General features: G+C 45.1%; 1 protein-coding gene across 1 annotated transcript; it reads left to right on the forward strand.

The window, feature by feature from the left end:
- The first annotated feature begins 240 nt into the window (after nt 1-240).
- Nucleotides 241-10399, forward strand: HIF1AN (hypoxia inducible factor 1 subunit alpha inhibitor). The gene is made up of 9 exons (XM_051616868.1): nt 241-289; nt 824-1020; nt 1948-2198; nt 3391-3539; nt 5273-5418; nt 5906-6012; nt 6415-6478; nt 6699-6809; nt 7967-10399. Exons 1-9 carry the CDS (start codon nt 241-243, stop codon nt 8009-8011), a joined length of 1119 nt encoding a protein of 372 aa, XP_051472828.1. The 3' UTR covers nt 8012-10399.
- Nucleotides 10400-11803: the final 1404 nt, after the last annotated feature.

Consider the following 11803-nt stretch of genomic DNA (forward strand, 5'->3'; position numbering starts at 1 on the left):
TCTTTGTGGCCAGAAAAGTAGATCCATAGACTGTAAGATGAGAACCACTGAATACCAGCGACTGAAACTTCCTCAAGAACTGACATGGCACTCATTCTTGAGAAAGAGCAACCATAGTTCTTGCTGCTTGCAGACTAAAAGCAAAATGTAGACTACGTCTCACTTAATAAACACAATACCAAGAAAATAAATGCAGTATCTCTGAACCCAGGCACGCAATGAATGAAACGTACTCACCCCATGTCCATCCATGACCAAAAGGTGGATGTTAGTGACACTGAGCAGCACTGTACACTTTTTCTTGCAGCAAGTGTTAATTAAGCTCCAGGCTTTCGGGCACAGCACTCAGCTGTGGGTGGGCAGCTCGGTGTCTCCCTTCGGGCACGGCCACGGAGCAGAGCCCGGCCAGGCGGGAGGGCGCGGCCCCGCGGCTCCTACCGCCCGCACCCCCCGCAGGCGGGGGAGGCAGGCAGCGATGTCCCCACACGCACACTGAAGCGTTTCTGTTCCCCGCAGCGCGACCTCCCGCCCTCCCAAGGGCTTGGGAAGGGGCTTGGGAAGGGGCTTGGGAAGGGCTCGGGAAGGGGCTTGGGAAGGGCTCGGGAAGGGGCTTGGGAAGGGGCTTGGGAAGGGGCTTGGGAAGGGCTCGGGAAGGGGCTTGGGAAGGGGCTTGGGAAGGGCCGGGACGTGGGGCAGGGACCACCCAGCCTCCCGCCGCGCGGGGGCGCCGGTCGCCGCCGCCGCCGCTCCTTCCGGTCCTCTCGATGGTGCCTCCTCCGCCTCCCGCCGTCTCCGCGGACAACGTCCGCTTCCGGCTTTTAAGTTCCGGGTGTTCCGGTGGCGGCGGCGATGGCGGCGGCCTCCTCCTCGGCGGCGGCCGCGGGCTGCCGAGAGGGCCCGGCCGCTACCGCTGGGCCCGGCTGGAGCGACTCCCAGTTCCGTCGTTACTCCTTCGAGACGCGGCCCATCCCGCGGCTCAGTCACAGCGACCCCCGCGCCGAGGAGCTCATCGAGAACGAGGTACGGGGAGCGCTGCCGGCCCGGCCCGGGGGCTGCGGCGGGGCCGGCACCTCGTGCGGCGCGGCGAGGGGCAGCCAGCCCGGCCGGGCGGTGCAGGGCCGCAGGGCGGGGCGTGGGGCTCCCCGGGGCCCGGCCCCGTCCCGGGTACCCCCACCCACCCGTCCCGGTTCTGCCCTCCAGGGGTCCCCGCTTCCCGCCCGGGCCCGGTTGTTGCCGCTGACCTGTGCCTTTTAGGTGTTGCGGGCATGGCTTTTCCCTGCCACAGAGTTGAGCTGTGAAGTTTGCAGGAAACGTACTTCGTTCTGGGGATGGAATTCGTGGGAATTATGTGTAAAACCATCAGCACACGTTTAGGTTGTTGCTGTTTATAAGCGAGGAGAGAGAGGATGTTGGTCGTTTTCCTTTTGTAGTGGTGGGGTTTTTTTTTTGTGTAGAAGAGGCGGTGTAATCTCTGTTTTTCAATGGCTGATGGCTATCTGCAGTCCTCTGAGAAAAGAGATGGGTGCTGTCTCTGTCTGTTTCTGGATTCAGAAGTATTTATCTTCCAGTATTTAGCCCTTCATAGCTAAGGCTGAAAGTGACCAGACAGAATCTACTGTTTCCTTGCTACGTGGCAGGACCAAGTAGGTCTAAAACTGGTCCCAGCTAGTGTTTGTGTAGCCTCACGTGTTAGAGATTAGCCAAGTAGATAGTGGGACTGTCCCATTGCTACCAGGAGCCAACTGTAGGAGCAGGCCACCAGTTTCTTAAAGCTTCACATCATGTTTTGTTTGTTTTTCTTTCCAGACCATGGTGTCATATTTATTACCCTAAGTGCCTTTTTTGATTCTCAGTTTTCAAAGAGAGCTTGTGCTCTTGCAGTAATGAATGTGATGGTTCTCGAGTTCAAGAGGTCCTTGAATCGATAAACTTCCTGTTTCTCTCCAGGAGCCAGTGGTGCTGACAGATACAAATCTGGTTTATCCTGCTCTGAAATGGGACCTGGACTACCTGCAGGAAAACATTGGCAACGGGGACTTCTCAGTGTATAGTGCCAGCACACACAAGTTTTTGTACTATGATGAGAAGAAGATGGCCAATTTTAAGAATTTCAAACCCAAGTCGAGCAGAGAAGAGATGAAGTTTGCTGAGTTTGTGGACAGACTTAAAGAAATACAACAAAAAGGAAGTGCTGAGAGGTAAGTAACATACAGAGATTTCTCCATTTCTGCAGGTCTGAGGAGTGAGTAAGTTTATCTTCAGTGAGTGTTGATGGCTAAGTCCTCTCAAACTTTTCTTTTTTATAGCCCTGCTTTTTCTGAGCGAACTGTTTGCATTGTCTGCAGAGGTTTTTATTTTTTTCTTCTCTGTCTGAGGCAGGGTTTGGATAGAGGAAGCCTTGACCATCACTTTATTTTGGCAGACTGTTATTGGTAGAGGAGCTTAGTTATCTGATCCAAAGGTACAGGCTGTGGCACTCAGCCTATTTTTTACAGAATAGCAAGGCAGCTGGTGCTAACCCTCATTCAGAAAGATGAGATGATGTTGCATATGTGCTGAGTATTTGTTGGTGCTGATGGTGTACATCACTAACAGCTGTAATTTACTGAGAGAAGCTTCACATTTATATGGAATATTACTCTGAGCAGCTGTACTGAAATAGCCAGTTAATTTTATCAGTTACTAGCCATTTAAAAGGAGATATAGATGCTTTATTGTATATTAACTGGAAGCAACTCAGTGTCTGTGTCCACTTGTCAACTATACTTTTCTTTATCAGTTTTGGTTGTGCTTTTTCCAAGAGAGAAGGCAATCCTTGAGCTTAAAAATGCATTTTTCTTCCAGCATTGCAGACAGCGGTCTGTAGTACTGCAGTTGTTAACACTGATGTTTGACTCCTCTGATCCTCTATGCCTAATGTGAATGTGGCTTTAAAGTAATGTGATACTGAAGCATGTTGGGTTTCCTGAGCCCTTTTTTGCACTCACTTCTGGTACAAGAGGTAACTCTTATTGCAGATGACTCACAGTGGTGCCATTTATCTGGAGATGGTTTATTAGTGTGTTCCATATTTGATAGTGGCCAGTCTTTTTATATTTTTCTCTTTCTGTACTGTGAGGGGGTTATTCTTGCTCCAAAATTCTTTTTTCTCTTGTGATCAAGCAGAACTGAATTCTGTTCCTTTCTGTGCGAGGAAATCTTTCAGCAAAGTCTGGGGACTTTCTGAAGCTGTTTCCTTCCACAAGTGTTTATGGTATGTGGTGATAGAACAGAATCTCTAAGAGTCACGTCTGTTTGTGTTGAAGTCATTCTGAAGAGATGCCGAGATAAGTCTTTATGTTCATGGCAAAAATTAATACTTGCTTTCCGCTTCTCTCTGGGGAAATACAGGCTGTATCTGCAGCAAACCCTGAATGACACAGTTGGAAGGAAGATTGTGGTGGATTTCCTTGGCTTCAACTGGAACTGGATTAACAAGCAGCAGGGGAAGCGTGGCTGGGGTCAGCTGACCTCCAACTTGCTTCTTATTGGAATGGAAGGTAAGCAGTTTCATCTGACTGGAAGGAAAGTGGAGAAGATTTGGTCAGCAGTTCTGCATTTGATGTCCAGAATGTGTTTCAGTTGGATTTTCCACTAGTTTCTATGTGTTCCTTCATAGCAGGTAGTTTGAAGCTTTGGGTTGGGAGGGTTCTGTTGTCACAACTTAGCTTGGGTTACAGAGAGGAAACAACCAAAGGAATAGCGTGTATTTCCCCAGAGATGTACTTTGAATGCCTGGATGTAGTGTCCTGCTCATGGAAAGGCTCTATGTGATGCTGGTAGGGCTGCCTTTTAGTTCCAGTTTCTCAGAGACCTGTTTATTGTTTGAAGTTTCAGGTGCTGTACATTTTAAATGCTCAGAGTTGGCAGATTTAAAATGCAAAAGGATTTGCAATTTGAGCAAAGCTGGTCTTCGGGCTTTTCTTAGCACATCCAGTGTCTACCTAGGAGGAAATGTCAGTTATTCTGTGAAGCATTTGATCTTTTTTGAGCTGGTACACTCTGGGGAGAAATTGTCTTTCAATTAAGAGCTGAATTTCTTCTTGGAAGGTTGGAGGGCACTGGAGAACTTGATAAAACCTAAAAATATCTGGATAGAGTGGAATTCCAAATCCACATGGAGACTGACTCATAGACAGGTGCCTTAGAAGACAGAGATACAGCTATGCTGTTGGCAAGGAGAGCATTCTAGTAGAAAGTGATCTCAAAAACTGGGCAAGGAATGTGTACAGTTTTGTGGAGTGGGGTGGCCTATAATCAGGCTGGCCTGCACATCCAATTATCATTGTCCAGTTACAATTATTTGGCAATTCATGGCTGTTCAGTTCTGACAGCAGACGTTTTTTGTCCTTTGCAACAAGTCATACTCAACTTAGAGTAGTTTGTCTTTGCCGCTTGTTTTACTAGCTGAGAGCAAAGAACCTGACATAAAAGCACTGCATCAACACTTCCCTACAGGTCAGAAAATGATCAGTGAAATCCTCTTTTCAACAGGCTATGCACAAGAACCAAGGAGTTGTCTTGAACCAGTGTGTGCTAGAAAAAGGAGTGTCTTGTCAGGAACGTGTGATTGTATGGTCTATTTAATGAACTGTTACTTTAATTCTCTTTAGTGAAAATTCATATAAGAGACAAACTAAAAGAGTAATATCTGATTTAGCAAATAGCCTGAACAACATAGTTCTGAGGGGTTCAGACTGATCCACTGTGTTTAAAGATTTGATTAAATTTAAGATCTAGTAGTGACAGTCAAGCTTCATAACTGTTAATGAGACTGAGGAGGTGCTCTTGGGAGCCCTGATGACAAAGAGATTTGTTTACTTGTTTTCTTGCCAAACTACTAGGACTTTTTTCAAAAATCAGACTGTTAGATTCCTTTTCTCAAGACTAATGATTTTTTGAAAGTCCATTGCACAACTTGTCATCTAAAGAGACTGTTTTATGAAAAAGTTTCTTGTCAATGTTTGCCATCTGCTGCTCATGGAAACAATCTGGAAATCCTAATCCTGTAGTAGATAAGTTGCTGAATATAGATTTAGGGTGGAAATTATTGAGTGGGGTAGCAGCTGTTCAATAAAGGCTGACTGATACAGCAATGAGTTTGTAACCATCCTGTGGTCACTTTCTTTGTTTAGTTTGCTGAATACGTAGCAGTGAATTTACTGTCTTGAGTAAGGAATATAACTTCTGTCTTTCATACCTGTGTGTAAGAGTGTCTTTTCTCTCTGTGCAGGGAATGTGACGCCAGCTCATTATGATGAACAGCAGAACTTCTTTGCTCAGATTAAGGGTTACAAGAGGTGTATCCTGTTCCCTCCTGATCAGTTTGAATGCCTCTACCCTTATCCTGTGCACCATCCATGTGACAGACAGAGCCAGGTGAGAGTAGCAGATCTGCTCTCTGCCCCATGCCAAAAAAGGGCATTTGTGATGATGCTAGGTGGGAGGAAGCTCCACTGGAATGAAAGCTTCATACTACTTGCTGAGCTTTTGCAAAATCTGCTAACTGGTGAATACATTGAAAATAGATGGAAGGACTGGTGATGTTTCTGTGTCTCGTCCTGACTTGCAATTGCTAGGCCTAGAAACATCTTTGATAGCACAACTAGGCTGCACTTGGTACCTTCTTTGTTCTATTTCCTTGATCACTTGGTCAAACACAGATTTGCTCAGAGACAAATTGAAGGACACCTGTCTATGTTGGTGATACTTTGGGGGTACTACAGGACCTTTCGATGGAGTTAAGATGGAATGGGAATGTAAAATTCATAGCAGGAGCATCAGGATGATTTGATTCTGAGAGACAATAATAAGGACTATTATTTCAGGAAGTTCTTCTGAGTTTCTTAATGCTTTCTTCTGTTAGGTGGACTTTGACAATCCTGACTATGAGAAGTTTCCAAACTTCCGGAGTGTGGTTGGCTATGAGACAGTGGTGGGTCCAGGGGATGTGCTATACATACCTATGTACTGGTAAGAACAATGGTGGGGGACTGCACAGTGACCCAGCAAGCATAGGTTTAAAAGGTCTTCTGCTCAAAGTCTTGTGTTGGCTCTTAACAGAATTTTGCTTTAACTTCTCCAGCAAGCATGGTATTTTCTGTGGTATCTATGGCCAATCTGCTTCTGTTTCCTGTCTGTTGGATGGGCATGGTGATTCTTCCTGATAGTATGTTATCTTGTGAGTATTACACTAATGTGTGCAAGAAAAAGATCTATATTTAAATAAGGAGAGCGTTCCAGAAGTTCTGGGGCCTTAATGATGGAGGTATAGGGCAAGGCTTGTCTAGTGCAGTCCAATCCCATCTATCCAAGGTATTTCACTGTAAGCTAAAGCAATAGTTTATTCTCTTTTTTTGTGTGGTTTCCATGCAGGTGGCACCACATTGAATCTCTCTTGAATGGAGGGATCACCATCACTGTGAACTTCTGGTATAAGGTGAGTTCAGGTACCTTAGTGAGAAGCTTGGATAGCTCTATCCCAGAGGATTTTTTCAGTTAGAAGTGTATTGGCATGTGTGGTCCATGTGAGAACTTCATTGCACCAAATCCTTCACTTACTTCTTTTTAAGTGGTGTTTGAAGAACTGGAAGGCTGGGAGAAGGTGGAGTAGTCTGCCAGTTCAGGAAGTGTGTAATGAGCTGGTTTTGATATTTCAGGGTGCCCCAACCCCAAAGAGAATTGAATATCCATTAAAGGCTCATCAGAAAGTCGCCATCATGAGGAACATTGAGAAGATGTTGGGAGAAGCCTTAGGAAATCCACAAGAGGTACAAAAAAGAACCATATAGCCACTGCTGTTGAAGTAGTTGGCTCAACGTGAAACTTGAGATGCCAACTATTTGGCTCTGCAGGTGTGACAGTGAGGGTAGGATAAAGAAGGTTGTTGTGACTGGTTCTTCCTGGTGTCTTCAGAAGGTCCTTTGGCTACAGAAAGGCAATCTCCTTAAGTATAATTCTGGAGAGGACCACTACAAAGAATGAAATATTGTTCTTGTATCTGGGAGAAGGTGTACTTTGGCTTTAGGCGCTGCCAGGGAAGTGTTGTTCCCAAACTCTCCTTGGCCTTCTGTGCAGCAGGAATACCCAGTATTTGCAAAAAAGAGTGCATTTTACCTGTTGAATCCAAATCTCTTAAATAAGAAAACCTTTTCTATTAATCCCTTCCCACCTAACACATCTTGGTTGTTCCTGAACTCTTCGCAATTTTAATAAACTGGTATTCCATAAAGCAAATTGAAGTATGAAGAATATGGTTTTGAAGATCTCTTGCTGATCTGAAAGTGGAAATGCTAAATGTGAATAGAAGTGTTTTTATGGTCAGACCCTTTCCACTGTGCTGGATCTTCTCTGTAGCACGCTCATGTGAGATCATGCCTTTCCCTGAGATTGTCTTGCTGCTCAGTATGCTGAACTTCCCTCAGCTGATCAGGCACTGCTTAGAAAATGGGAGTGGTCTTAACTGAAAACAAAACCTTTATCAAAATTGTCAGTCCTCGCTGTCATTCTGAGTGACCTCAGGGGCCAGAGAGGATTCGATGAGTAAGAATGTTCCTTCCCTGCCCTGCAAAAAGAAACCCCTGTGACCGTTGGCTCCTTTTCATATCGTCTACTGAGAAATCACAAATCTAGGGTAAGAAGTAAACAAATTTCAAATACTGTGGATGCAATATTTTGGTAATAACTGAAGTTGGGTGTTGGCAGAGAATCCTGCAATTTTGGTAGGGTGTTTGAGGATGTGCTTAAGGGTTTCATCTATAAAATACTTCAAAGCTGATTTGGTGTTCCTTAGGCTTAGTGTGTAGGCTGAGATACTCTGCCCTGGGCCCCTCAGCTCATAAGCTGCTGTGATGCAGTGGGAGCAGGCTCTGCAGCTGCCATTTCTGTGTAAGTGTCCTGGCTGATGTTCTGTTTTTGCTTTGAACAGGTGGGTCCCTTGTTGAATATGATGATTAAGGGACGGTATGACTAATGCCTGGCTGTCGGGTGACTGATGTTGGAGCTGCTTTTTTCACAAGCAATGGAAGATACTGAGCGCTAGTATTGCACGCAGCACTTAACAGACTGGAGGGGTTTCCTGGCCCATCCCTGCCCCACTACAATAAAAGGGGCTACTGGAACTGCAAACCCGTTAGTACCCCATTCATCCTCCAATCTCATCTAACCGAACCTCCCAAGAAAGAGTCTGCACTTACTGGAAGCTGGATTCATGCTCACCAATTTGTTTTTTCTCCCTCTGCCCTGTTTGCCACAATAAGGATCATGGCTTCTGGCACTTGGATGTGTCACTTCAGGATTTTCAGGCATTTGAAGAAGACTTCGGAGGAGAATCAGGAGTGATCTTGTGTCCTCAGCCTTGTGGGGCTTGGGCCTCCTGGTTGGGTTTGTGTTGGTGCCTGCAGTGGATGTAAGATGGGAAGTGATAGGTTTCACAGTCCTCTGTTGTTAGAGGACCTGTCCATGCTCATCTCTGGCACCTCTCTGATGGAAATGAACATGTGAGCTGGCCTGTATATGATGAGCAACTGGACAAATTATTCAGTTTCTTCAACTTAAGACATTTATGCTTTGGACTTAGTACGGGCAGACATCAGAGTGAATTCATTTAGTGTGTGAGCACCAAATCCTATGCTCTCCAAATAACATCTGTGTTGTAGAAGTCTAGATAAACCTCCTTTCTGACAGCTTTCTCTGGAGAGTGAAGGCTTCTCTTGCGCTCTTTGGAAGGTGCAGTGTGATTAAAAGGAGATGTAGCGTTATGAAGGGAGATGCATAAATGTCAGGGCACTTTCCCAAGTCTTGAATGATTCAGCCACATTTTTAACATAAATTCCCCAGGGGTGCTGAGCTAGACTGTCAAAATGCAGTGTCAGACAGGTACAGAGCCTCCCTTCTCCCTACCTAGGGTTGCTGGTTCTTCGGACTAACAAGGGAAAGTGCCCTTTTTACCAAAACTGCAAGAATTCAAGTGTGTGTGGCTGTGCACAGGTGCACATGTTTGTGTGATGTTGTGTGGCTCCTATCCATCAGTTAAATCCATACCAGTGTGTGGTTCCATGTGAACCATGGTCACCTGAAAGAGGTCAAGGCTTTCTGTTCAGTGTGGTTAAGTTTATCTTGATTTTTTTTTTGTGTTCTGGGACTTGACATGGCACACCAGGAAGTGACAAGACCAGGGCATAGGAACCAGACAAGCTTCTGTTTAAGAGTTCTTAGCAATCACCCCGAAAAATCATTTTGCTTTCCTCTTCCTCCTCTTCCATGTAAAAGCCTTAGGCTCATATGGAGGCTGACTTTTTATTCCCTGAGGTGTGTTGCCCTGCTGTTCCTTGTTTTTTGTGTGGTGCAAAGGTCTTGTATATCTGATGTGGTTGTAATGGGTCCCAGGAAGTGGGAGAAACTTTTTCATGGCCATTATATCTCATCCCAGAGAACAGTAGAGAATTTGTTTTGTTGAGACTTCCCAGTGTTTTTTCCCTCTTGTTCTTCAAGGCTTGTTCTCACGTGGGATTCTGATAAATGTGTTGAGAACATCAGCTCAAGAAGCGCTTGGTCTTTGATCTCAGGCCCTGTATTTTACTGGGACAGCTCATGCACCACTTGATTTGGGCTTGTCTTGCACAAAAGTGAAAGGCTTCTCAAACAGGAGGTCCCAGGGTCTAGTTTTCTGGTTGCTTTACAGGTCAGAACAAATGAAGTATAATTGGCAGCCGTAGGGTCCTTGTTTAAGAAATAAGTCCGTGTCACTGAGTAGTCTGACTGCCATGTTACTTGTTGCAGACTCCAGAGCTGTGTTTAATTACAAATGAAAGTCACTCAGCTGGAAACTTAGCAATGCTGAGCCCCTGGGCAGGTGGGGAAGAATGCTAAGCTGATGACTCTGGCCAAAAGCAAGGCTTCCCAGGAATCGTGGGCACATGCCCTTCATTGAAAGATTCTCAAATAAAATTCCATCCCTGTGCTATTTATTAAGGACGTAGTAGTCTCCAGTACTGTTTGCTAGGCACCATCAACTCTTGAAGCTCAGGGTGGGAGTTCATATCCCATGTGGAGAGAGAATGGTACTTACAGAATTTTGGGATTTTTTTTTTTTTTTCCTTTATTTGCCAAAGGTCTAACCTTTAAAGTGTCTGAACAGGTTTTTGCTGCACTTGACTTCATGAAAGCTCATTTACAATGCACTGATGGACTGACTTCCCTCCCCTTCCCTTTTCACCTTGTGCTTTCAATGCCCCTTGCCATGGTATTGGGAAGCTGTGTGTTCTCTGCTAGGGGTGTGTGTGCAGGGGGTGGGGTGTGATGAACACACGGTACCTTCTGAAGTGTAGTTCTTAAATACAACCAATGTTGAACAACAGAACTGTGTGGCTTTTATTTTATGAGTGCCTGTGCAGGAGAGCTATGTATAAAGCTGCTTTTCAGTCTTTCTAATAACTCCACTTCTGTTCTTCACTGTTGAAAGCTGCTGGTCTCTAGAACTGCCTTCAAAACAGCAATACCAGTTGCATTATTATTGTGTGTCCTTGTGTCTTTCCTCAGACTATTGTCATAAGCCTGAAAGGAAAGCTGGGAAATAAGGTGGTATCCTTGAGCCCTGACAACAAGTGTTGAAAAGGGAACAGATTCCCCTCTCTGCTTACTTGAATGGTGTCACCATGCTCTGGTCACTGATGGGACCAATGGAGCAAAATATGCTGTTAGGTCTAATGAGTTCTATCAGTTGCTTATTCTTTGGGTTATCTTGTCCTCCATTTGGTCCTTTATCTGATTCATACTTTGTTCAAGGAGATCTTGGAGTGAGGCATCCTTTGTGTGTACCTTTGCTGTATGTTAGCAGCTTTGCAGTGGTGGAGTCTGCTCTGCCTAATAAAGACACAAGTTATTTTATGGTAATATTCACTTAACAGCAGTCTTGGCATCAAACCATCAATGAAATGTTGTTGCCCTAAATCCAGACAAATTTCTAATGTGTGGTACAATCAGGAAGAGTTGAATAGAGATTAAGAATGTTGGGGGTGGTGGGGAGAAAAAGAAACAGCTGTTTGAGCCTGGAGTACCACCGTTGGAATTGAACATCATTAGGGGACAGTGGGGATGTGGAGGGAGTAGGAAAGACAAGTGGATAAAGTCTTCTGTGACCATGGGTGTTCACTCTTCCCTGCTGTGCCTGCTGGGATCATCATCTCTGAACACAATTGCTTCTGTTCCACTAAACTTAGTGGTCTGTTATGTCTCTGATCCTGCAGTCTTTCTGTTGTGCATGTGCCTCATGGGTAACATAAACAATTGGCATAATAAAGCTCAGAAATGTCTCAGGTTGTGCAGAGAAATGGAGGAAACAAGGATGAGAACTGTCATTTGAAAACCAAATCAGACTCCAAGATTTTTCACTTGTACTTTTAGTCTTGTTTGCTTTTATTACCTTAGGTTCTATAACACTTTTATTTTGTTTCCACCATTCCCCTGTTTCTTGAAAAGTAGGGTTTTTCTAAGGAAAAGTTAATTTTCTTTTAATCCTTGTAGGTCATGGCTGCAGGATCTTTCCCATGGAAAGAGAAGAGCATGGGTTTTTAGGCTGATGCACCCTTGATGGTTAGGGTCAGGCTTAGCCTGGTGATCACTCAGGAAATTCAGTGTGATAAAGTAGGTCCAAGGTGAAGCCAACAGATCAGGATCAGGGCCAGGGTTGAGAAGGTATGAGACACAGCTGCTGTGCAGGGGCAATCTAACACAGGTGGGGTAAAGGGCAAGACTATTGTCATCA

This window comes from Apus apus, chromosome 4, assembly GCF_020740795.1.
Source record: "Apus apus isolate bApuApu2 chromosome 4, bApuApu2.pri.cur, whole genome shotgun sequence".
In the NCBI taxonomy this organism is placed as follows: Eukaryota; Metazoa; Chordata; class Aves; order Apodiformes; family Apodidae; genus Apus; species Apus apus.